Here is a 27,402-nt window from a genome sequence, read left to right on the forward strand (position 1 = left end):
CGCTGTCCTTTGAGAGGGAGGAGTGTGCGATTATGACAGATTCTGGTTGCACTCACCGTTACACCCGAAGATTGATGCCTCACTAAAACCCAAACCTGCTCAGTCAAGTGCATAACAAGAGCAAGCTTGATATTGATGACACAGATTAAATTTTGAAGTCTTTGAACAGCCATACAAAGTCCGCATCCGGAATCTGAATGATTGTTTCAATCGACACAGTCGCTGAATCTACGAGAGCAGGTGAAGATCAATGTTCTGCTCCACACTCACTCACTCACTCACTCACACACAGTGGACGCTTGATTGTTGTAATGGTGTGTATTGATTACAGATCAATCTAAATTTCACTATGGTAAGATGTAGGGCAACTAATGGAACATTACCAAATAGGCTGGATGGACTTTCTGGATCAATAAGTTTGTATTAGCAAACAAATGATAGCCTCGGGATTTTTAGATATTCCAGATAAGCTTGTAGGAACAAAGCAGAAAGGAATTCTCGTTCTCTATGGTGCTGATCCCTCTAGGAAATCATGAATGATATGAACTAGAAGTGGTGCATTTATAGATGTTAGACAATAGAGCATTACAATAACAAAAAAAAAAAAAAAAAATCAGGATACCTACAGTGGTTAAAAAAATTCTAATGATGCGGAGACATTGAGATTCTGAGATATCAAGCATGCTGCTATGTTGCTATAGCAATGCAGAGGAAGAGCATATTTTGTGGTAGTAAGTCAAATACAAAGGAGATTTCAGGAAGAGATCATAACCTCAGTGCAAGAAAGAAGCAACATCTGAGTTACAAGACTTGTCGCTGGAGGCTTGACTTCATTACGGCACCATCAGCTGGCTCATGAAATTCCAGCGATAGAATGATTGAAGATTTGTCATTGCTTACTTTTAACAAAGACTTCATGCCACTTGAAGTGATATTTGTCTCTTTGTAGGACTACCAGTAAAGTAATGGATCCATTTTATGATTATTATAAGAGTAAATATAACGCAAAGCTAAAATACCCTTGCCAGTATGAGTATAAAAACAGGAAAGGGAATGTGACCTTTTGACCTCTTAAAATAGGTCAAGGTTAGCCATCGTTGAACTTGTCCAAAGTCTGTGTCCCAAGAATGTTCCCTGTGAATTTGAAGACCCTGGCAGTAATAGGACTGGAGTTATGCTGAGCACAGACAGACGGATGGACAGACGGACGAAAGGCCTTCACAATACCTGATGGCTATATTTTGCAGAGGTGGGTAAGTTACTGTCAAGTCATTCTCAAGTCATCAATCTGCAAGTCCCAAATCAAGTCTCAAGTTAGTTGTCAAAGACTTGGTGGTCATTATGACTAGAGACTTGACTTGCTGCTTCATGACTTGAGAGTGACTTGATGGTGACTTACTCCCACCTCTGATGTTTTGGCCTCGGGTAAAAACCCAAACAGATTTTGGCCCAGACCCATACGTGGAAGAAGGATTTAGTTCTCAGACTGTTTAACACTGGAAGTCTGGACTTTTTTTAAAAAAAATCAGCAAATCAACTTGTTAAACACTAGAACATGTGCATGTTGTAGAGATTGCACAGTAATGCAGTGGGTGCTGTTGCTTCACAATAAGTGACATCTTTCCGTCACAATATTTCATGCAAATATTCTCATTGGTAATTGGGAGAGATCTCCGATTTCTTTTGAAGATATCCTCATCAGGAGAACCATTCTTGTTGGCAGTTTCCTCGCTTGCGAGGATAGTGGGAAGGCCTTTTTTTTTTTTTTTTTCTACAAGCCCTCTGGTGGCTGAAAAGTCCAATGCGGGATGCACAAGACCTGTTACACTTGGGGCAAATGAACACTTGAGTAGGCTGGGCTTGTGCTGCTGCCCGCTCTTTCTGTCTTTGACGCTTCTGGCGTGAGGCCTCACTTCTTTCTGCCTCAAACTTCTGAAGAGCCATTCCCAGTGTAGACTATCAACAAAGACCTGCTTTGCTAGCGTACCTCTGGCTGCAGCCTCAGAGCTGCTGGTGGAAGAGCGCAAAATGCTTTTTAGGATCCGAGGTGTATTTCCATAACCTTGAACTGGTTTTGAATCCTTGTTAAGAAAAGTGTTTTCTGGTAGTGCAGTGGTTCACACTCTTGCATTACAGCACGAAGGTTGTGGGTTCAGTTCCACCAATGCCCAAGCTGCTTTCTGTGTAAAGTGTTTTATGTTCTTGCTGTGTCTGTGTGTGTGGGCTTCCATCTTGCACTCCGGTGTTTCTCTGCTGATGACTAAGGCAGTGTCTCTGGACATGGAGTTGGTCTCCAGGTACCAGACTGTGGATAACAACGGCTCCGAGTAACCGGATTGTGTCCAACTTCTAATAAGGATGGGTTAAATGCACAAGTCAAATTTCACTGTATGTAGACTACATCTTAAATATGAGGGCCGACTGAGATGTTTTGAGCCGGACCCAGAAAAAGTAGGGCGTGGTTTTCCAACTTTTGCATTCTGAGAAACCAAGATTTCTTAACATTGTACTCAGTGAGTCAAAACTTCACACTTCTTGAGAAATATTGGTTTCTCAGGATTGGAAAACACACCCTACCTTTTCTGGGTCAGGCTTAAAACTTCTCAATCACCCTTTGTAAATACGCTCTTCTTCATTCTTCTTCTTCTTGGTTTCTCTTCTTCTTGGTTGTTATTATTCCCCTTTATTATTCATCCTCTTCATCTACCTTTCTTCTTCTTCTTCTTCTTCCTTTACTTGTTATGATGCCATTAAGGGTCACATTTCAACCCCGGTTACAGTCTAGATTCAAACAACAGTCCATTTGGGGTTTTGAATCCATTTATTACGGTCAGAATACTCTGAGTGGAACAGGTGTCCAGAGTGGACTTTGCATGTCCTCTATTATAGTATTCTTCATGTCTACATTGGGGCCCTAGCATGCCCGCCACGTGTGACTGTTACTGATGAAGTTGACCCAGTGGTCTGTCTGTGCATGTGCACTTGGAAAGCTTCCAGCTCCTCCAACCCTCTCCAGCAGGAACACAAAATGAACGTTTGACGTGTCACTTGTGGTTGACAGAGGTCGCCGCTCTGAGTGCTGTTCCACACTATGCCCATTTCTGTTCAGCTGTCTCTTCTTCTGTCACTCTGTCATCCTCCCTCCATCTCTCTTGCCTTGCTCTCCCCAAACATTATCTCTCTCCGACTCTCTCTTTTCTCCGTGGGAGTGAAACACCAGTTTCCAAAAGGTGTACTTCACCTTCTTCAGACACACAAATGCACAGACCATCAGGTTTAAGTGTATATTATTAGCTCTCACAGTAGTTGTAGTACCTCCTAAATGATGGCCTACAAAAGGACTTCAAATGAGCAACACACCTTTTGAGAAACATTAAAGCTGAACCTCGTTCAATCCACCAAAGTTATTCCAAACCAGACTACACTTTGAGCTATTTTGTTTACACACAGACATCTTGGAAATAACCTTCTTAACCCCTTAACGCCTGAATTTATATAGCTGTATATAAAAATTAATTACACTTTTGCACAAAAAATAAATAGTAATTTTGGTATTTTGGTAATAATTTATGTTATAATGTTATAATAATAATAATAATAATAATAATAATAATAATAATAATAATAATAATAATAATAATAATAATAATAATGGTATGTTGCAAATTTGCGACAACAGGCATACAGATCAATTTGGTAAGTTGCATATTTGAGTCAAATATTGTAGCATATATGCGACAATAGGCATTAAGGGGTTAAAGTAGTAGTACTGAGGCTTTGTCTTAGTCTAATTTTGTCATGAAGGTAGTATACTAGTAGCCATCTAGTTGCCATTTTTTGGACACATTAAAGATGTTATGTATAACGTGATCTTAAATTAATCTCTCTCTAATTCTGTTTAATGTTGGTTGTCTCATGAATTCAACGTATAACAAGAAGGAGCACTCAGACAGTGAAACACCCACATTAAAAATATCACAGATATTATATAGTAATTATAATATTTTAATAGTGTAATACAACTTATGTATTATATATTACAAATGATCAATATTAATTGGTAAATAGACTGCATTTATATAGCGCTTTTCCATTGGCATCAGACGCTCAATGCGCTTTACAAATAATGCCTCACATTCACCCCATTAACCATTTTTACCATCAATATTATATAAATAATAAAATTAATTATATTTAATATTATTTTATTATAATTATTAATTGTTAATTCAATTTAGTTTAATTCTTTTATAATAAATAATTTAGAATATAACACAATGCTAAAATACCCTTGGCCGTATGAGCATGTAATCAATGAAAGAGTGCGTAGAAGGCATGCGACCTTTTGACCTCTTAGAATAGGTCAAGGTTAGCTATTTTGAACTTGTCCAAAGTCTGTGTCCCAAGAATGCTCCCTGTGAATTTGAAGACCCTGGCAATAATAGGACTGGAGTTATGCTGAGCACAGACAGACGGAAGGACGGACACAAAGTCTTCTCAATACCCGATTGCCATATTTAGGCCTCGGGTAAAGATAGGAAACTACCACATGCAAATGAACCAGAAACATATACCCTCATGCATGCTACTGCATGAAGGTGTAAAAACATAAATACCCATACCACATATCTTAATCCATTCTAGCAGAGGTTTACCATTTTCCTCTAGATGTTTGCGGAGGATGTAGTTTGTCTCCGTCCCCTCACAGGCGTAGTCCAGAGGAATGTTCCCGTTGACGTCCTGGAGCAAAACGTTCACCCCGGCCTTCCAAACACACACCCAAAAAAAAAAAAAAAAAGGAAACAGTCATAGTGGCTTAATCCAAGGACATTTATCAGGTTTAAATCATTGATGAATTGGTTACAGTTATCAAGTCTTCCCAGCAAAACTGCAGACACATGAACAGAGAAAACAGTGAATTAAAGATGGAATTGAATTAAAACCATGAGGGTAGAGAACTGAAGACTAATTTGTTAGTTAACATTACCTGGATCATCGAGTGTGTACACATTTGAAAAGATTAATGTGTGTTTACTCATCACGGACTCTGCCATCGAAGTCTGCTGTAGTAGAATGAGATAACATGGACCCCCCCCCCCCCCCCCCCCCCCCCCCCCCACATTGCACCCACCGGGCTCCTTTAATGACTCTTATTTTTACGACAGCACATTGGTCACAGTGTGGTTCTGATTGATCGCTTCTTTATGCAGAGAACACGCTGCACCTAGCATTTGTAGAAATCGTGCAACACTTTACCAGCAGTGCGTGACAGTATACGAGCCGTGTTCACTCTCTAAGTATTAGAAAAATAACATACAAGTGGAAACTGTGAGCATCCAGCTATAAATTGCCTCCCATTGTTTGAGTATTACATGAAAACTGTGCTGGCTCAGTGATGGTAGCTGGACCATGTGAGATAACAAGGACCGGTGACTATAAGTGAGGATCGCTACTGAATATTTACTGCTAATAGAATTCTAATGACCCTGTTGCACTGTGGCAATAAGATTTATAGGCGAGTCCTTTAAGCAAATAGGTGAAAAGACAAAAGACTGATAAACACCTCTATCCAGCAACCTCATGACTGCATGACGTTTTTGCAGACATTGTTCAATTTCAAAGTCAGTGGACCTAATTCATGTTCTGTGGTGATTGTAAAAACCTGACGAAACACAAGAATTTTTTTTTTTCCGTAAATTGCAAACCACCACCTCAAATAATTTTAAATACATTGTTCTTCATGCTGTTGATGAATGAAGAATATTCTGTGTTCATAAATATGAAAAGTGATCACAAATTTTAAATTCTTATTATTATTATTATGCAAAAGTGATTCAATATATTCAGTTTCTTCTTCAACATACTGCTTATATAGTATTTAAAGAAGCAACATAATCCCATTGAACGCTGTTAATTTTGTAAACCATATGTTCCACCAATTCCACCAAAGCAACCACAAATTTTAGTGTTGCATTGTGCTCAAGTGTTATTTCTTCAGTTGATAAAAATGTTTTGCTGAAATGTAGTTGTAACTAGCGTAGAGCATCTGAAGTGTGACAGAAGAACGCTGTCAGTTCCAGTTATCAGAGAGGCTGCTGTGGTGAGGTTACATCGACTGTGTCGTCCAGGGGGAATTGTTTTCCTTCACATATGAGGGTTATTTAGGGCTGAAGAAGGGCAATTAATTAACTTTAGCAGCTATCAGCTGTTCCTTTGTGGCTCTTCACGAGAAACCTTATCATAATGAGAAGCATAGCTTGAACACCAAATGATGATGGATGAGTCATACGGATTATGCAGTTAATGCAGTCAAATACACACACCCCCACCGACTTATTTATAATCACACGGCCGGCTCAGTCTATCAGACCTTATCCACACGGATACAACATGTATGTTGCTTTCAAATAGTGTTGCATAAGCACGGCAATGTTTCAAGATTTATCTGCGTCCACAATAAAACACTAAAATCGACCAAAAAAAAAGCTGTATTACATATGCCAGGCCTGTAGGTGGCACTGTATGTTGTGTGAGTGCACACACATGCTTTTTTGTGCCATTTGCTGGACTTTCTACAGCTGGAAAACAACACAGCTATGAAAAAAAAAAAAAACAACCAGGGTTTTTTTTTTTTAAACCATTGCAGGAACTGAAAGAAAGTCACATGACTGTTGTCTAGTTCAGAAAACCCACTTAGTCCTCTTTTGACCGGATTACCAGTAAACTTTGGTTTACAGGGCGGTCCAAAAAAAAAAAAAAAAACGCCCTATTTTCTTTTTGATCTCATTTTTTACTCAGATGAGATATTTTGAAAATTCTTTCACCAAACATTAGCAGAATGACGGGAGATTATGTCCTTCAAATCTGATAGAAATTGAAACATTTTTGATGGTCTGTCCTTAATAGTTGATAATATGTTCTATCCAGGCTCCTCTTTGACGAATAACTGCAGCAACCCGAACGTTGAAATTTTCGATGACTCGTCCAATCATGTCAACATAAGAAGGGAAATCAGGCACATACCAGCTGACATGATTGGACAAGTCATCGACAATTAATTAATCCGATTGAGGTTTCAAATCCGGCAAAATCTCGCGAGATCTCAGAAAGGTAGCTTTTACTGTGATGTGATATATATATATATATATATATATATATATATATATATATATATATATATATATATATATATATGTGTGTGGGTGTGTGTGTGTGTGTGTGTGTGTGTGTGTGTGTGTGTGAGACAGAGAGAGAGAGCACAAAGGCGTGATAAAAGAACACAATTCGTCTCTGTCAGTCAGGAGTTCAGTCTGAGTATCTTCACTGAAGAAGTTAGGCCATGAAGCTCATTGACACCATTTCTTATAAAATAATTCTGTAGCATGAAGCTGATGTTTTACTGTTTGTTTAAGAGTCATGGATGCTAGCCAGTAGCATATGCAAATTTAGTTAAAAGGCCATTCTAAAAAATTTGACAGTGGAACCAAATGTACCAAATGTCACCCTGACAGAGTCCAGTTGACTCTGCAAAATTTACTATGATCACAACATTTTTGGCAATTAATTATGGTGCACCTTAGGACTCTATTCTCATACATCTGCTGTTTTATGTTTACATATAACATAAGTGGACAAATTACCCTCAAGCATGCAATAAATTTCCACTGCTGTGCTCATAATACACAGATACATAATGAGTGATTTCTCTTAATAGGAAGTCACGGGTCCGAATGGCTGCAGTGAAAAGTCCTGACAACTCAACAGATTTACTCCTACTGGTTATTTCCAATCATTGTATTTAGCCAGGTGTGACTGTGTTTGTCTGTCTATATGTGGCCCTGGGACAGGCTGGCATCCTGTCCAGGGTGTATCCAACCTTGCACCCTATGACTTGTGGGATAGGCTCCAGCCCCCGTGACCCTTAATTGGAGTAAGTGGTTGAAGATGACTGAGTACATTTAGACTTTCTAAGCACAGGGTCAGATATAGATGAGACAGTCTAGAGACACCTGTGCGTGTGTTTTTTTTAATGTGGAGACGTCATTGTACACTGACAAACACATGGTCCTTCAAAGCTCTTTTTCCTGGTTCAATAGCTGGAAAATCCCAGATGATCATGATCTGAGGACCTATGCAGCTTTCATTCATCTTCAGTGCTGTTGAGGCACAAGACATCACCCTCTCTGCCTGATCTGCCATGGAGGACTTCTTGTTTCACCACCTTCAGCCATCTCATGTTCAGGGTTCCTGCTGGTCAAAACCAGAAAAATCCACAGAACCTGAATGCTGCCATGCAAAAAGCTTTATTAGATACAAATAGTGGTGACGTTTCGGGCAGCTGCCCTTCTTCAGACATACACAAACATCACCACTATTTGTATCTAATAAAGCTTTTTGCACGGGAGCATTTTTCTGGTTTTGATCTGTCCTTTTTGATCCAGCACGCCTTTTTTTTTATACATTTCAGATGTGTGTGTCTTTTTTGTATTACAGGGGTCCTGCTGGGCCTTCATGGTTACTGAATCGGCCATGGGGCACACAAGGGGCACACAAGATCTCCACCATATTTCACCCCAACAGACAATCCTCTACTTGATCCTCTACTTTGCAGTTAGTCCAGAACGCTGCAGCGTGACTTTTAACAGGAGCCTGGAAGCGTGATCACATAACCTCAATTCTTGCATCTTTGCACTGGCTTCCTACTAATTTTAGAATTGATTTTAAGATTTTATTGTTTGTTTTTAAAGCTTTGAATGGAATGGCCCCTCAATACATCACTGACCTCCTACAAATTTACTCTCCGGCGCGTGCTCTGAGGTCTGAGGGCCATTTCCAGCTTGTGGTACCCAAGACGAGACTTAAAATCAGGGGGGACAGGGCTTTCTCTGTGGCTGGCCCCAGACTTTGGAACGCTCTGCCCCTCCATGTCCGAACAGCCTCCGCAGTGGAGTGTTTTAAGTCTTGTCTGAAGACCCACTTTTATTCTCTGGTTTTTAACACTAAGTTGTGTGGTCGTCTGTTTTATTGGTTTTGTTTTTATTTTGGTAGATTTTATTGGTTTTATCTTTTGTATGCTGTATGTATTTATTTATTTATCTTGCACATTTTAGTTAATTTTATTGTTAATTTTCTTATTTTTAATTTTTGACTACTGGGGTTTTATCTATCGTGATTCTATTGTATGTGCTGCACTTTGGAACATTTTTGTTGTTAAATGTGCTATATAAATAAAGTGGATTGGATTGATCCATTGTCCAGGTATCTCAACACCAACGAGGGGTTGGAAATCATTATCATTAGAACAAGAAGAAAAAGCAATTTCACTCATGCAAAGTGGCTTCCTGTTAATAATCTCTTCAAAGCACTTGGAGTTCAGAAGTATTAAATTCATAATTTAACAGCGTTGAAAGTGGGTCACTTCTGCAACTTTTACCCCACTGGGCCGTGAATTGCAAAGTAGCATCTTACAGGAAAACGACTCCCCCGAGTAAGCTCGGCATTCTTAAAAAAAGGGGAATCAGATATACAGTAGATAACTCCAACATGACAGAAGAAAACACGAGCAGCACAGATACAATTTAAGGATTAGAAGTGAGTTTTATCAAAGTTCAGTCAAAGTTCACAGGTGGTGGTTACACAGATTAATAGAGCTAAACTCTATTTATAGAGCTTCATATTCAACAGTCAGTGTGTTAGGAAGACACGTGGGACGCTCTCTCTCTGTGGGAGACACTGCAGCAGAATGAGGGCAAAACCCTCATCACTTATTACATCTTTGTCTAGGAATTACATGTAACACTGTTTGGGCTGTGTGCTGTGATAGTGTGTCTAAGTGCGGAAATATACCTGCTTTTAATATGTTTGCATGTGACCGATGGATGCCTCACGCACTCTGCAGCCATTTTGGTGTGTCGTTGCACCTCAGAAGTGAATGAGAGACATGTCTGCAAGATGCAATATGCACATAAGGCGTAGGAGCAGCATTGGGATGATCAACAATAAAGCAAGCAATAAACAGTGTTTTTTCTAAGGGAAGTTGGTTTTTTTAAGGGAAAGTCCACGATTGGGCAGTGCAGCTCATTTGAGGGCAAGCGCTAAAGGGGTAAAATATGACACATATGATGTAATTTCTCTACTTTCGGGGACAAAAAGATGGTGTTTTCTCTGAGTTTTTGGGCAAATTACACACAAACAATGTGAAAATGCAAACAAAAAGTGACGATGCAGTGGGAAAGTGGACATGTATTGCGGTTTGTTTATGACCCAGTGTCACAGACTGAATGGTCCCCCCTAAAAATGAGTCCAGCCTGCCTCGACTGCGCATGCGTCATTTCGGAGCTCAGCAGCTCATTGAAGACAGAGTCTCTCCACCCAAAGCAATCAAATGGATTAATGTGATTATTAACCATCAGATGATAAAGGTAAAACCTCTTAAATCATTCTAAAGGCAGTTTTAAGCAGAAACGAGGCGTTATTTTGTGACGCTTTAAAATGACCGATGCGCAGTGAATGCATCAGCTAACAGCTCGTTTAGCTGCACTGCTCTGATCTCTTCTTCCGTCTTTTATGATTAAATAATGTTGAATTTATGTGGAAATGATTGTTGTACAAAAGCTTCAGATATCTGTCGCTGAGACAGATGATGACTAGAGTGCAGTTTGAAGCAGGAACGATGTGTTAATCCATGAACCGCAGCTAATGATGCATGCACAGTGAAAGCAGGGTGGACCAATTTTTAGGAGGGACCGTTTGGTCGGCGACACTGGAGCTCAAACGTGTTGCGGTGGTTTTGCAGGTGAGAGACTACAGTTTCTGTGGTTAGCTGTGTAGGCTAACGCTTACTGACACGATGTCACCCATTTTCCTCGTCTTCCCTTCTCCAGTGGGAACCAAAAAAAAAAAGTTTCACAACTGCTTTGGTGATTGCAGCCGAAAACAAAACAGTACACCATTTGTCCATGTGAAGTTATGCTGTGTTGTACAACGGGAGCAGCTGTCCCCAAGTGCTCAAATCCGACGATATCACAAGGGTTCAAATGAGACTGCGGTGCCCTATAGCCTACATGCATATGATGTGTCACTACTGTTGCAATACCCAATATGCTTCTCGGCAAAGCTGGGCAGAGATCAGTCAAATATTAAGTTTATTGTTTATAGCATGCAAATCTGGAAGTTCTACATGGTCTGAGTACCTTGGTGTGCCCCCTGGTGGAATCCTCCGGTAACACACAGAGTCTGTATGCAAGACTGTGTATGATTATGCTCACTATTCAGCCGGTTGTCTACACAAATGTGTGGTTAAAATTCCAAGCATATTTCCACTCTGGGTGGCATGGTGGCATAGTCATGAGCAAGATGGTCCTGGGATCGCTTCCCACCTGGTCCTTTCTGGGTGGAGCACCAGTGTTTGTGTGGGTTCCCCTCCAAGTGGGTCTCCTCCCACTTCCAAGGACACCCAAGTTAGGTGAATTAGAAATTTTAAATTGACCGTACGTGTGCGTGTGAGCGTGAATGAGTTTGTCTGTCTATATGTAGCCCTGCGATACACTGGGGTCCTGTCCAGGGTGTACCCCACAACTCTCACCGTATGACTGCTGGACAGGCTCTAGCTCTCTGCCACCCATCATTGGAATCAGCAGGTGTAGAAAGTGAATGAATATTTCCACCCTAGACCCTCGGGCTTTGAGGTTGACAGATGCCTAGGAAGGACGTCCCAATAAGGTCCCTGAACAGACATGTTGGGTGCTGCCAATACATTAGTAGGAGAATGCAGGCCCAAGTCTTTAGAGCCCTGCTGTCTCTGCCTGCAGTCGTGAGGCTTGGATGTTAATCAGTGTCCTGAGGGGATAACTGGATATCTTTGATCCATGGGTACTGCTGGATTGCCTTTGTGTGGAATTAACCCTTTCATGCATGAATTATGAGAACCTCATTCAAGATTTTTTCCCAAGGTGTTTTTATTTCTCTTAGGCATCAAAGTAACTGTGTAATTGAATTTTTTCTTGTGTACCCATTTTTCATGGAGTTACAAACATGTCCACTCAGCTGGACACATTGCGTTTGATCTTTGAACCACAGAAATTTGTATTTAACAAACAGTAACAGAAATGATATATTGTGTGAAAACTATGAAAAAACATCAATTTACTTCATAATAACAAACACCAAATAATTTACCCCCAAAAATTTAACATCAGACCAGGTTTATCAAGGACAGCAAAGTTAGGGTAGGCACGTCTATTGCAGTTGAAATATAGCCCACGATGCATGGCGTCCAATTTAGTGGACATGTGATTAATTGCAAATTTCTCTCAATACAAAATACGAGGTCTATTAGAAAAGTATCCGACCTTATTATTTTTTTCAAAAACCATATGGATTTGAATCACGTGTGATTACATCAGACATGCTTGAACCCTCGTGGGCATGCGAGAGTTTTTTCACGCCTGTCGGTTACGTCATTCGCCTGTGGGCAGTCTTTGAGTGAGGAGTCGCACACCCTCTCGTCGATCTTTTCATTGTTTAGGAATGCCTCAGAGACTGCTGCTTTGTTTAATAAAATTTTTTTCAAAAGTGTAAGGCACAACTGAGTGGACACCATTCGATAAATTCAGCTGGTTTTTGGTAAAAATTTTAACGGCTGATGAGAGATTTTGGTCTGGTAGTGTAGCCGTAAGGACGGCCCACGGCGCCTGACGGCGATCTGCACTTCGAGGTGGCAGCGTCTCGCCGTTTCAAGTTGAAAACTTCCACATTTCAGGCTCTGTTGACCCAGTAAGTCGTCAGAGAACAGAGAACTTTCAGAAGAAGTCGGCATGAGGAGTTTATTCAGACATTCCATTGTTAATGGACATTTTGTAATGAAAGAACGTGCGGGCAGAGTCGCATGTCGGGCTGGACCCGACCGCGGGGGTCGCGACAGGAAAAACACCTCCGTGTTGGAAACCTTAACGGGCAAGTTGGAACATGCCCAAGCTGTTAAACAATTTCTCAGTTACTCACTTGTTGAAAGCCATCAAAAGCCGCCTGAATTTTACAAATGGTTTTCAACACGGAGGTGTTTTTCCTGTCGCGGCGCACACAGATTTGCAGAGTCGTCACGGAAACGACTCGGCAAATTTGCGCGCACGTCTTTCATTACAAAATGTCCTTAAACAGTGGAATGTCCGCATAAAGTCCTCATGCCGGCCTCTTCTGAATCTTCTCTGTTCTCTCATGACATCCTGGGTGAATTAAGCCTTAAATTAGGATGTTTTCAGGTCGAAACAGGCTGACGATGGCGCCTGGAAGCGCTGCACAACGTCCCGCTGCGTGGGAAGTCCTTACAGCGACAGAAACACCCCATAATCTCTCATCAGCCGTTAAACTTTTCACCGAAAACCAGCTTAATTTCTCGAATAGTGTCCACTCGGATATTCCTCACAGGTCCAGAAAAAATGTTGATAAAGCAACGTGCGCCGTCTCGAGCAGCGTGTGAAACAAAGGAATTCAGCCGAGAGGGCAGGACCACATCTCACTCAAGGCCTGCCCACAGGGAAATGACGTCACCGACACGCGTGAAAAAACTCACGCATGCGCACGAGGGTTCAAGCATGATTGGTGTAATCACACGTCATTCAAATCCATATAGTTAAAAAAAAATAAAAGGGTCGGTTTATTATCTAATAGACCTCGTAAACATCTGAAAATTTTAACAATTATATGAATCCTTAGATGTTACTTGATGCTAGCATTTTTTTTTTTTTTTTTTTACCTGAAGGGGTGTCCTGCTATAGAAAGATTTACAAGATGTTCCTCTGCTCTCTTCCACAGCATGTCTTTTTCCTGATTCTCTCATCCCAGCAGAAGACTGCCCCTCCCTGAGCCTGGTTCTGCTGCAGGTTTCTTCCTGTTAAAAGGGAGTTTTTCCTTCCCATTGTTGCCAAGTGCTTGCGCACAGGGGGTCGTTTTGACCGTTGGTGTTTTTCTGTAATTATTGTATGGCTTTTGCCTTACAATATAAAGCGCCTTGGGGCAACTGTTTGGTGTGATTTAGCGCTATATAAATAAAATTGATTTGATTTGATTTGATTTGAGCATTCAGCATCTCTGGCTTCCCATCGGCCAGCTTGAGTTTGCATTAAAAAATTGCACTTACCATGACTTGCCATTAGGTGACAATGTATGGGATGCAACTATAACAACAAAGACCATGCATATTTAAGAGAACAGCTTTTGAATAGCTGTCCACTATAGTGACCACCATGCATGAAAGGGCTAAGTTACTTATGGAGACTGAGATGGGGCAACATGATTTTTGATATTTAGGTCCCTGAGTGCTGAGGACCCCAGCAACTGGAGAAGGACAAGGAGATGCCCACTATTCATCTGGCTGCTGAAGATAACCACTTTCAAGAAATGGGGTGAACTGGTTGTCTGCCAGGGTGGTTGCCATTGAAAGTCTGGGGCAGCTTCTGGTGCATGCTCCTCGACATGACCTAAACTTGTTATTAAGTTGAAACCAGTATTTACATGTACCATTTGTTCCCTAACATTTCATTTTGAGACTGTGTTGGTGAAATCACTTACACATGCTACAATCCCTGTCATGTTGTCACTTGCTAAATGCTGCAGCCTTGTTTCCCTGAAGTGCTTATGCTGATTTAGAGAGGCTTTAGTGTTTAACAGCTTACTCCCTCTGCTCCTGTTTGCAGGCATGAGATAAGAGAATTACTATTACTGCCAATCCGGACACAGAGCAACAATGGAACCAGACACTAATCAAACCCTTATTTCTCCAAAACACAAGCTCAGCAACATCTCCGTCAGCAAGAACTGATTCTCTGTGTTGGAACTGGGAACAGGAAATCAAGGACATATATGTAGATGATGACGAGAGCTGCGAAAGAGAATGTTGGACACAATAGATTAAGGTTGTAGCAGCAAAATTCCTTCCTGTGCCAATCCAAGATAAGACTGCCACTCAAGATCCCCCCTTGTGAGAATGTTTCTCAGCTTCTCATTAACCCTTTATGACCTGGGCGTGATTTCAAGCAACTGAAACAGCACACCAACAAGTAAAAGCTGATTACTGCTGAATATATGGAAAATGAGTCATTTACTTTGTACCACCTGACAAAAAACCTTTTAAAATTTAAGGAAAATGAGTTGGCATCAAGTTTAGACTCTGAAGTTCAACACTGACAATAAAAATACTGAATCAATTAGGCAAAGGGAAGATTTTATTTTGAACCACACATTTTTCAAAAAGGTAATTTCATTAAAACGATAAGGTGGCTCCTTGGATTAACTGCTGCAATGTCGCTAAACTATAAATGCAGAGAGACAGAATTTTGTAATGAATAGAATTAAAAGGACTCTGGAATTTGGTGTCAAATGGTATCATGTCCAATTATTGGTAATTTTAATGTGAATTAAAATAATAATAATAATAATAATAATAATTATTATTATTATTATTATTATTATTATTATAATTATTATTATTATTATTATTATTATATACAATTACAAATAAGTGACAAATCAAAGTGATTTCCACACAATGAAAAAATAAAACATTCTCCATATTTTGCTTTGGCTTTTTTACAAAACCATACATACACTAGGACTCTTTATGAGGTCTGTTAGAAAAGTATCCGACCTTTTTATTTTATGCAAAAAATATATGGATTTGATTCATATGTTTTTATGTCAGCCAAGCTTGAACCTTCATGCGCATGCGTGAGTTTTTTCACGCCTGTCGGGTGCGTCATTCGCCTGTGGGCAGGCTTTGAGTGAGCACTGGTCCACCCCTCTCGTCGTTTTTTTCATTGTGAGGAAATGGCGGAATGATTTGGGCTTTGATCCATCAGAATTTTTTCAGAAACTGTTAGAGACAGGCAGCTGGAAACCATTCGGAAATTTCATTTGGCTTTCGGTGAAAATGTTTTGGGCTTCACAGAGATTAAGAAGTGTTACTACAGCTTTAAGGACTGCCCACAATGGCGCACGACATGCCGCGCTCCGAGCCGCGATCGACAGGCAGAAACGACCATTTCATTTCTAAACGGATGGCAGTCCATCTTTCCTGCTGAATGTGCAAAGAAAGAAAACTGAAGCGTGCATCATTCCGTACTTAGAAAAAATGCAGTTCGTAAAGTCATGGCCCATTATTGTAACTTTAAGTTTTGTACATTAGTTAGCAATATGTCACTTTCAGAAGCAGCAGCTCAGTGGGTTTGGAGATGGGCTACCAGTATGTGGAGCTGAGTTTGATTCCTGGTCACCATTGAACAAGACACTTCATCTGCATTGTCTCAGTCCACCACCACTGAAATTGTCTACCTGCCTTGGTTGGGGAAATAACCAATGATGAACTGGTGTCCCGCCCACGGGAGTTGTAGACTCTCTTACTCTTCAGACTATGGTAACCAGGATAAACACTGGCACCAGACATCCCTTTTTTTTGCCTTAATCTCTGCTAAACATATCCACTCCCACCCATAGTACTGGTTATATTTAGAACAAATGACCCAGCAAATCCAAAGACGGGTCATTTCCATGCAAGTTACCTTCACAGAAGATTTCTCCAATAATGTGTTTCCACGGGTTTCATTTAATGTGCATGAAATGTTGTGGAAAGCATAAAGCAATGCCAAAATGATAAAGCATATTATTCTGTTATAAACAGCAGTGTGTCAAACAACAGCAGATATGTGCAGAGCAATTTCATTCTCGACTCATGAGCAAAGTAGGTCTATAATTCAAATTCAGTTCAATTTCAAGCTATATCGCACCAAAAGCACAAAAACAAAGATATTTCTAGGTTGGGTTATTGCCAACAACAACAACAAAGTAAAAAAAAAAAGCACTTAAATGCAACAACTAAGTAACTAATTAATTGGGGTTGGTCGACCTTACCCATGTGAAGTGCCTTGGGATGACTTTGCTGTGATTTGGCTCTAAATAAATACATTGAATTGAAAGGTAAAGTCACAATGCGCCAGTGCAGGAGTGTCACTGATAAGTGCTATGGAAACTGCTTTTGTTTCGTAACAGGTAAATGCTGTCATTGTGTTGCAGTTTCCTTAAGGTTACAGTCTATACAATATGCTCTGTAATTGGCTTGGCGCTAGATTGGCGTTGGGGGTGCTGTCAAGGCGCTGACATCACACTTAGCTCAACACCTGAGCTGAGTGTCTCCATTTATTTATAATATACTTAAAAATACATATTTGTGGTGGCTGAGAACCTGAGCAAGGGGAGCACATTAAAGCACTAATTCTGAATGTTTTACATTACACTAGCAGCAAACTTGCTATTGTAACATAACGTGATGCTGATGAGCGTCACATAATGCAATGCTAACAGGCTAACATTAGCATTCAAACTGGAACTTTGAAACTTCCCACTAGTCCTAGGGTCCACTAGTCCTAGGGTCCATGGTAGGCTTGCAAAAGTGTGACAATGGGGCAGCAGAGTCTCGTTTGAACCCCTGTGTCATATCACGGGGTTTGACCACTTCCGGAAACAGCCTGCCATTGCGCAACACAAACACTGCATCACTTCACACGGAAAAATGGTGTACTGTTTTGTTTTTGGCTGCAATCACAGAAGCAGTCGCTAAAAGTGCAGTTTATAGGGTTCCCAGTGGAGAAGGTAAGACAGGGCAAGGGAGAGGCTGTTTGGGTAAGTGTTAGCCTACACACCGTGACAGGGTAGCTGCGTTCTCTCACCTGCACAACTGCCTCGAGATGTTTGAGCTCTGGGTCATAAACAAACCACAACACATATCCGCTTTCTACCGCACCATCACTTTTTCTTTGTATTTTCATTTTGTTTGCCATGTAATTTGTCCATAAACTCAGAGAAAGTGTCATTTGTTTCTGATGGGGACAGAAGAGGGCTGCCCCCGGATGTAGGACTATCATGTCATATAATGTCATATTTTAACCCTTTAGTGCCCACCTACATAGAATCTGCTGCTTAATTTAAAAAAACAAACACACCAAAACATTGAATTATGGTGAATTGCCATTATTTGTCAATTTTCAATTCAGCAGGTTTATAGACAACAGTACAATTAAAGGTGATTAATGGTGTATGTCAACAAAACTGGATCTGGTTTATTAGCAGTTTGAAAGTATTACATTTGAACTTTAAAACCAGTTTAGGGTTTTAATATACACCCTCAAATAATATAAAGAAAACACTCAAGACCCAATCAGCAGCAACAGCCTCAACAGGACTTCCCCAAGTTCAGTCAATCCACCGCAGGTGTAATCATCACCACCGGATCAGAGCCAGGTGTCCCACTGAGTGAGTGGGTTGCAAACACATGCCCTCCTCTGCAGCTTTTGAAAATTGCAATGTTTACAGTATGATTTGCCTGTTTGGAAATTCGACATCCCATTCCACTAGACCACAGTGAATGCAAAATTAAAGGGCTGTGAGGCAATGCGCTGTCAAACACAGTTGGAACAAGAGCAATTCCAGATATCTGATGTCTGCCAATCTGGATACAAATCACCTCCAAAATGCAGTGGATTCTTCCTTGCCCTAATATCCATCTGTGGTGCAAATTTGGTGAGAATCCATGAAGTAGTTTTGAAGTAATCCTTCAAAGCCTATATAAAGGGAAATCTTGATCCAGAATCCACATCCAGATCCGGATCACCTCCAAAATTTAATGGAGTCTTCCATGGCCTAATATGTGTCTGTGGTGAAAATTTGGTGAGAATCCATGAAGCAGTTTTGACGTTAATCCTTCAAAGGCTATATAAAGTGAAAATTGATCCAGAATCCAGATCCGGATCACCTCCAAAATTTAATGGAATCTTCCCTGTCGTAATATCTATCTGTGGTGCAAATTTGGTGAGAATCCATGAAGCCGTTTCAAAATAATCCTTCAAAGCCTATATAAAGGGAAATCTTGATCCAGAATCTGGATCCAGATCCAGATCCAGATCACCTCCTAAATTCAGTGGATTCTTCCATGGCTTAATATTATTTGGTGAGAATCCACAAATTACTTTTGACGAAATCCTTCAACGCGTATATAAAGTGAAATCTTGATCCAGAAACTGGATGCGGATTCAGATCACCTCTAAAATTTATTGGAGTCTTCCATGGCCTAATATGTGTCCATGGTGAAAATCTGTGAAGTAGTTTTGCTGTAATCCTTCAAAGCGTATATAAAGTGAAACGTGATCCAGAATCCGGATCCAAATCTGGATCGCCTCCAAAATCTAATGGAGTCTTTCATGGCCTAATATCTATCTGTGGTAAAAAAAATTTCAAAATCTGTGCCGTAGTTTTGACGTAATCTTCCTAACAGACAGACAGACAGACAGACAAATAAATAAATAAACGGCAATGATTTTATTACATCCTTGGTGGATGTAATAACAACATAAAATACATGGAACTGCACAATGCAAGAAAATCATTCCACCAACACTGAGTGTGTGTGTGTGTTTGTGCATTTCTCACCAGCAGCAGCAGCAACACCAGATCTGCATGATCACACGCGCTGGCTACGTGCAGAGCCGTCCACAGGTCCTCGTCCTGCAGGTTGACGTTCAGGCCGCGTTCGATCAGGAGCTCTGCCGCGAAGACGTTGTCATGGCGAGCGCACTGAGGACGCAGGCACAGGAATGTTCTATTGCGTGCTCATTAAAATACACAACTTGTACGACGATTCTGCACAAATATCTTCCCTGAGGAACACTACACACGAGTGCTGCTGTGTTTAAAAGCAAAGGAGTCTAACGCACGAGAAAAGAACCCCAATCATTACATATGGCCACTTGGAGAACTGGCAAATGCTCATAATACTCCAAATTGAATTTATTGGTCATTCTTGGCCGTGCCGTGTGTACTTTGTGCACCCACTAATTGCTACTGTTTCACTGCTACTGTTATTTTTATAGTTTGTGTGTGATTATTATTATTACAAGCGTATAGTTTTTACTGCGGGGAGCGTGGTGGTGCAGCGGGATGTACTTTTGCCTCCCAGTGGTTTCAAAGGTTTTCACATCAATTCGGCGTGGATATTTGGAGTTGCATCAGGAAGGGCATCTGGATTAAAACTGATGCCAAACCAACATGCACATCCAGACCAGATGGTGTACATTTCCATAAATGTTTGTATTTGCACACACATAGACATTATCGCAACAAATTTGTCTAATTTTCATTAAACAGTTCACAAGAAATGAATAAAAACATCAACAAACAGCCTTATTTTGGAATATGTAAAAAATATCTGCTGTAAAATTTTATGGATTTTTCCTTGACAAATGCTCTCAGCCTCCACCAAGTTTTATGAAAATCAGTCTGTTTTTTCTTTCTTTTTTTTTTTTTGTGAAATCCTGCAGGCAGACGCCTTTTTGTTGGAGATAATAATGTTGTTCCTTTTGCACTTGTGCAGGATTTTATATTTAATGATAGAATAAGCAGCTTGCAGCATTCAGGCATTCACAGAGAGTGATTTCTCACACAAATTACATTTCTTCCTCCTATCTCAGACATTTGTAGCCCTCCATTAACAACCAACGGTTTGCTTCCTGCATTTTCTCCAAAACATGCACACATGCATGCACACACGCACACACACACACACACACACACACACACACACACACACACACACACACACACACACACACACACACACACACACACACACACACACACACACACACACACACACACACACACACACACACACAAATGATGTGCTCAAAAATCAGTTGTTTTCACTGGTTTACACTCATATCAAAGAAATGAATTTTAGGACCTCCTTCCTTCAGCACGGTTCCTTTTTGCAGAAGCTGCTGTTTCAGCAGACTTTTCAGAAACAGATCGAAAAACTGTGGAAAATGGTAATAACGTGGGAGTGCAGCATAACTTGTGTAATGCAGAGTGTGAAGCAGCTGCTCGACTGCTGTGAGCCTGACTTGAATGTAATTAAGGCAACACCATGAATTATACAGTGTTTCTCATCATTCCAGACACACTGTAATGGAACAGCATTGATCATCCTGTGACATCTAACACACACAAATTTACACACATGGACAACATGGGTGGAATCTGTGCATGAGAGTTATGGTTAGACTAACAATAAGTCGAAGAGGAATGTCCACCTTTTTCCTTTTTTTTGAGTCATGTGATCATAGTCTCCCGGCTGATTATATGAGATATGTACAAGTTTTGTTACGTTACTTTTCTTAGTGGTTTGTGAGGATAACCGTAGCGTTATGGCTTTTTCTTAGACACAAATGAGCACTGCCATATCCATTGTGAAGTAACATCAGCTACAAGATTTTATCCACGTGGCGCCATTTTTTTGCACACGATCCAGCACACAGCTGGATCGTGCACAGACACACATTTTGCTTGGCTGTAGCAGGAAAATGGTCATTTTTGCAAGGTGGGATGGACCCAGTTTTGGGCACAGCTAACCAAAAAATTAGCTTCGATAACCATTAATCCGATAACTGAAAAGTTATCTTTTATGACGATAAACTGCTAAAAACTTATTACAGATAATCCATAACGGATAACTTTTAGTATTGATTCGGACGCAGCCACATCAGATCACGCTGTCGGCTTCTGATAAACCAGTTTCACTTTAAGCGCCGCAGGAGCTGCTGGGTAAATTCAAGGATCACAAACACAAAAAGAATGCACAAAAAATGAATGAATAAAAAAATAAAACCCGAAACACTGTCATCATCTTTCAAAATCAGTGAAACACAGTATTAGAAGTCACAGTTTATCTTGGTATTAGATACACCGTCTTTTACAAAGTAAAAGCTGCTGCTTTTGTCATACACTTTGAACCCTGCGGTTTGAACAACCGAAATATGTCCATTAATGCATTGATTGGCAGAGTAAAATATACGTATTTCAATTTTAATTCAATTCAGTTAAATTTAATCAGCTTATAAAGCGCCAAATCACAACAAAAGCCATCTCAAGGCGCCTCACACAGAACAGTTCAACATAAAAAATTAAAATAAATAAATAAAATAAAAAATCAAATACATAATTAAAAACAGAAGTAAAACAATAAAACAGATTAAAAAAAGAACTATTCTTAAGAGAGAAAATAAAAATAGGTTTTAAGTCTTGACTTAAAAATGTCCACGGACTCTGACTGCCTTACGGTCACAGGAAGACCATTCCACAGAGCGGGTGCACGATAAGAAAAGGCTCTTTGACCCGCTTACTTTTTCTTCACCCTGGGAATACAGAGAAGTCCCGCATCCTGTGACCGCAAAGCCCGTGCCGGCACGTAGGGTTTCACCAGATTGGATAAGACAGCGCAATGTAGTAAATATAAATTCTTACCTGTTAGTTTCAGTGGGATTCACTAAATTCTGAAGAAATAATACACATAAAGCATCCTGACGATCCAAAACAGTGTCTAAGAAAAGTCCCTCTGTAACACAGCTGTACCGTGAGATCTCCTCTCTCCCACCAAGTCTTGGTAATTACATTATACCGTCAGCCACAAAGAAATAAAATAAAATAATGTTAAAATTAGTCCATTTTATTTTTGTGTCGAGTGAACGGTAACGCTCACTGTAACGCTCAAAGTGAAACTGAACTACACTACCCACAATGCTCCCTGCGTCGAGCAGTCAATCACGTTTTGCACTTAATGATGATGTCATCAGCAAGCGATAACCACAAACACACAACAGACGGACTAAAATGTTTGATTTTAGGGTTTACAAGCGTTTTTGAGCGTTAAACTTTGCTCACTTTACCAGCAAAAAAACAAAACAAACAAACAAACAAAAAAAACAAAAACAAATGTTAGTTCACTGATGGTTTTAAAAGTTATCTGAAAAGCTAGTCCGCTAGCAAAAACATTAGCTTCAATAATTATCGGTTATCGGATTAGCTGAACTGTGCCCACCACTGGATGGACTGAATATGTGCCTGGGTGGTTACCATGCTGGACCCATCATCCATGGGTCAAGAAGGTTTTTGGTACCACTTCAGCAGTGGTGGGCACAGATAACCAAAAATTAACTTCGATAACAGATAATAAGATAACTGAAAAGTTATCTTTGATAAAGATAAACCAATAAACCACCCAAAAATGTATCGGAAGTTACAGATAATCGATAAATTCCGGTGTTGTCTATGGGACATGTGCAGTTACTAAAGAGCTGAAATTGATATTTAACACGATCGCTTTTGAAAGCATTGAAAGACCTGAAGAATAAGCAATGAAAGTTAGACCATGCTGCTCCCTGTAAGAAGCAGCACAGACAAATCCTGAGAGCACCCACATAATCAACTCTTTACTAATCATAATCATTTTTCTTTAAACATTCTGCTCCTGCTGGAAGCTCTTATTTACAACAGCACTCCCACCACAGAGGCACGTCAAGAGCAGCCATAAGGCAAACTCCCTATTAATCTCAACACTCCGGTCAGGCGGAGGTCTTGAAAAATAAAGTAATACTAACTTATGGTTTTTTGAAAATACTGATAGAATAACTCCATTAATGTCAATTCTGTCATTTGTACAAAGTTAAAATATAACATATATCTTTTAATGTTGAATAAGGCACTAATTCTGAGGTTTTGTAACAAACACAGACCGCAAAGCATTCTAGGTAAAAGTGCTAAACAGTGATTGGTTCAGTAATCCATTATGTAAACCAACACGTTAATGTGACGTGTGTCGTGTGTTGGTTTAAAGATAAATGTGCTTTTGTAAAATATTCCATTTTTATTTGTAAAAACAGGCATTTTACGGAGCCCTGGAAGTGTCATCGCAATTGCATGTTTTAAAACTTTTATGATGTTGTAAAACGTGCACTCAATATTAGTAAGTAAGTAAGTAAGTAAATTTATTTATATAGTGCCTTTCACAGACATAAGGCCATGTACACACGTTGTCGGGTATTTGTAAAACCGAATATCTTACCCTTTCAGTTTGGGGAAAAAACTTCATCCACACTACGTCGTTTAAAAAAAAAAAATCCATCCACATCGAACCGTATAAATGTGTTGTAATTAGTCTGCCAAACCTTTGGGTGGTGGTACTGATTAAAATTCTATCCAATCAGGAGCCTTATTCTCTTGTCGTCACTTCCACAAAAACTAAAAACATGGCGCCAACCTCGTTCGTGTGGACCGATAAGGAGTCGGAATTACTTCTAACCGTAGTTTTAGAATACAAAGTTAACAAATATATGCACACAAAAAGCGCCTGGACAATGGACAATACCAACACTTTGAGAGCAGCCATGTACCCAGACGTTTAATACTGCCATGAACACTCCTGGCCAGTAGATGGCAGTAGCAGCCTTGAAAAAATGTCAAACAAAATTCCAGATAATCCGTGTCTGCTACATTTAAGATGCGTGGAATTTAACAAACGCAAATACACTAACGTCTATAAACCCAGAGAATATATTCACAAGAGTTTTAGGCACTAGCGTTTAATGCTGTTATCTGTGGACCCTGAACAGAGTGTCTGATATCTGATATTTTCACTTTATAAACTTCAGACATGACAATAATTTTAAATAACTTGTCTAAAATGACTGGTTAAAATTTGAACCATAAGTTAAACATGTATGCCTCTGGATGACTTAGTGACATTGCGATTTAGTATGGTGTTAAAAGAAATGACTTTTTTTTGGTCACCAGTTCTCCTTTGCTTACAGACGATAGAGTGGTTTCTGATTGCAGAGGATAGAATAACATGCCTATTAGGAAACTTTTAACAGGTAGGTCTCAACAGCTTTAACAGTTTTAAAAATGTTTTTCACTGTTCAGCTTAGTTTAGTAAGTTATCGGACGGCAATTCATCGGAAGATAATTAGTCTGATGATGGTTTTTAAATTTATCTAAAAAGATAATTTGATAATGAAAACATTATCTTTGATAATTATCTGTTATCGGATTATCGGAAGTGTGCCCACCACTGCACTTCAGTGGGACACTTACATTCCAGCCTCAGTATACCATGGCCTACACAAAAATGCATGATAGGGTGGTAGCTGTAGCCGGGTAGGGATCAATGAAGAATTACACAGAAATCGTATTGAAAAGTATACCATATTTTTTGTCTGATCCTAAAGATTCCAAAAAGGTATAGTTTGGACTATGCAAGACTGACTGTTTTAGAGTTATGGGGTAAAAACAGCAAAATGGTGACATAATGTGGTATGCTTTTCAATATGATTGGAGCATTTTGAAATTTTGACCCATGTATAATTCTTCATTGACCTCTACCTGGCTATATACACCATGGGATGGCTATCATACATTTTTGTGTAGGCCATGTGACACTGAGGCTAGATTGTAAGTGTTTATTCCCCTTAAGTGGTAGTGATTAGGTCAAAATTGGTTACTGGCCAATGGACTACTAAGGCAGTTGCATGGTGTGGTGGATGTGGCCATACATATCACCAGTGCAGGTTCCCAGATCTGACCTTAAGTACTGACCTGAAATTGCCATGTCCTGATGTTTTATTATGGAGTGAACTTTGATTGTTTACTTGAAAGTGGTATATAATCCAATGGTTTAAAGACTTTATATTATATATTATAATATTAATATTAATATATTATTATATTATATTACATAGAATATTCTGCTTTAAGCGATTGTCTTACCAAGTGTAGCAACGATCCTCCAGAAGAAATGGGACTGCTGGGATCTGCTCCCTCCTTAAGGAGACGTAATACTGCAAGAAAAAAAAAACAAAATCCCATATGGCTATAATTTAAGTACAACAGCATGAACTGACACCAGCCGCTATATGAAGAGAGACAGGCGATAAGGGCACAAACACACATACAGCGCACTTTTATGTGTGTCACTCGGTATCACAACCAGGATGAATGTTGTGTCCTTTGGCTTTCCTTGACAAGTCAGCTTCAGTCAGCTTAGAGCGTGAAGATTTGGAATCTCCCTGCTCCTTCAACAGGCCAGAGAGCCTCTGGCTTACACACGTTCACTTCACATCATGTAAGCTTCAGTGAGTCGCGCACTGACGCAGATCTACGGCACAAACACAACCAAAAAGCAGTCTTTAAATGGGCAGAGACCAACTCCACAAGTACATGGGGATTTTTGAAAATGGGGATTTTCTGCCATCAGTTTAAAAAAAAAAATCCCATCTACAAGGTACATAAGCATTTGTGTTTTGTTTTGTTTTTTAAAATCTGTTTACATGAAAACACAAAAGACATTGAAAAGTGCTGTTGAATTCCTTTCAATTTATTTGTACAGCGAGAAATCACAACACATGTCATCTGAAGGTGCTTCACAAGAGTAGGGTACAAATAGACCGGGCCCAACTCAGTTGGGCGACCATCCATTCTGGCAACCACAATAATGCAAAAAGTCAACAAAAAGCAACAAGAGAATGCAAGAAATTATTGCAACTAATAGCAATGAAAGTAAAATTGATAAAATGAACAGCAGTAAGTCCCTTTGGTTGCTCCTTTCTTTGCACTTTGCCACAGCAAATCCAAGGTGGATCTGTACATTGAACTGGCACAAGGTTAACACCGGATGCCCATCCTGATGCAACTCCACATTACATGGAGAAGTGCAGCAGGGATGGGGTTTGACCCGGAAACCTTCTGCACTGAAACCAAGTGCACTAACCACTTGGCCACCACCCCTGCGATAAAACAAACAATAAAATACAATAAAATAAAATTCTGACAATTAAAACAAGGGGTAAAAGTGCAAATCAAAACCACTAAGTTTGTTGGGAGGGTGTCGTAGCACGGACCCACAACAGGGGGCGCAAAGGAACGGACAATGAGTAAGCCAAAAGGTAACAATTTAATGTTGTGACAATACACAACTAAATACACAAAATCTGCAAAGTCAATTAACACCAGGTGACGTGTGGGCAGGCTCGAAGATAGGAGACCCCGATGAGAGAGAGGCCGCGTCCCACACGGCTTCCACCACCAACGGCCTGAAGAACACCGGAGCCGCCAAGTCCCAAATCCCCAGGTGACCTCTGTCTTCGACTGTCGACCCTGGTACTGCTGGCAAAAAGCAGAAACAAGATGAATGAGTGTAAGTCTTTACACTCAGTGGTTCTCGGTCTGTACACCGTTAGGAGGGGGAACCTCCACCTCCGAATCACACACTCGTGCAACGCCTGTGTAACCACTTATCTGTCCAGAGAGTAAGGCACAGTCGTCGTCGTTAATCTCCGCCACTCCAGATAAGGCTCCGTCCACAGGAATAGGGCTGCAAATAACACAATGTGTCAGTCAGCAGAGAATTACCTCACGGTAGTCGATTTCTCGGCGGGGAGGTGGAGTTGCAGTCCGGCTTTTATGGTAGTGATGATAACGAGTGACAGCTGGTGCAGAGGATGAGTGACAGCTGTCACTTCTTCTGGGTCTGGC

The 27,402-nt window shown here is 40.2% G+C and overlaps 1 protein-coding gene across 4 annotated transcripts in view; it reads right to left on the reverse strand.

Annotated features, from left to right (window-relative positions):
* The window catches only part of myo16 (myosin XVI), a 236,115-nt gene that overhangs the window by 145,510 nt on the left and 63,203 nt on the right, over nucleotides 1–27,402 (reverse strand). For all 4 annotated transcript variants that reach the window (XR_004564741.1, XM_034185981.1, XM_034185980.1 and 1 more), the window contains exons 3-5: nucleotides 25,639–25,709; nucleotides 19,474–19,617; nucleotides 4,656–4,764 (exon numbers count right to left, since the gene is read on the reverse strand). Coding sequence is in view for 3 of the 4 variants with exons in the window: in XM_034185981.1 (XP_034041872.1) it covers nucleotides 4,656–4,764; nucleotides 19,474–19,617; nucleotides 25,639–25,709 (324 nt within the window). In the remaining variant the exon portion in view is untranslated. The remainder of the gene's footprint in view (nucleotides 1–4,655; nucleotides 4,765–19,473; nucleotides 19,618–25,638; nucleotides 25,710–27,402) is intronic.

Source organism: Thalassophryne amazonica, chromosome 14, assembly GCF_902500255.1.
Source record: "Thalassophryne amazonica chromosome 14, fThaAma1.1, whole genome shotgun sequence".
NCBI classification, from domain to species: domain Eukaryota; kingdom Metazoa; phylum Chordata; class Actinopteri; order Batrachoidiformes; family Batrachoididae; genus Thalassophryne; species Thalassophryne amazonica.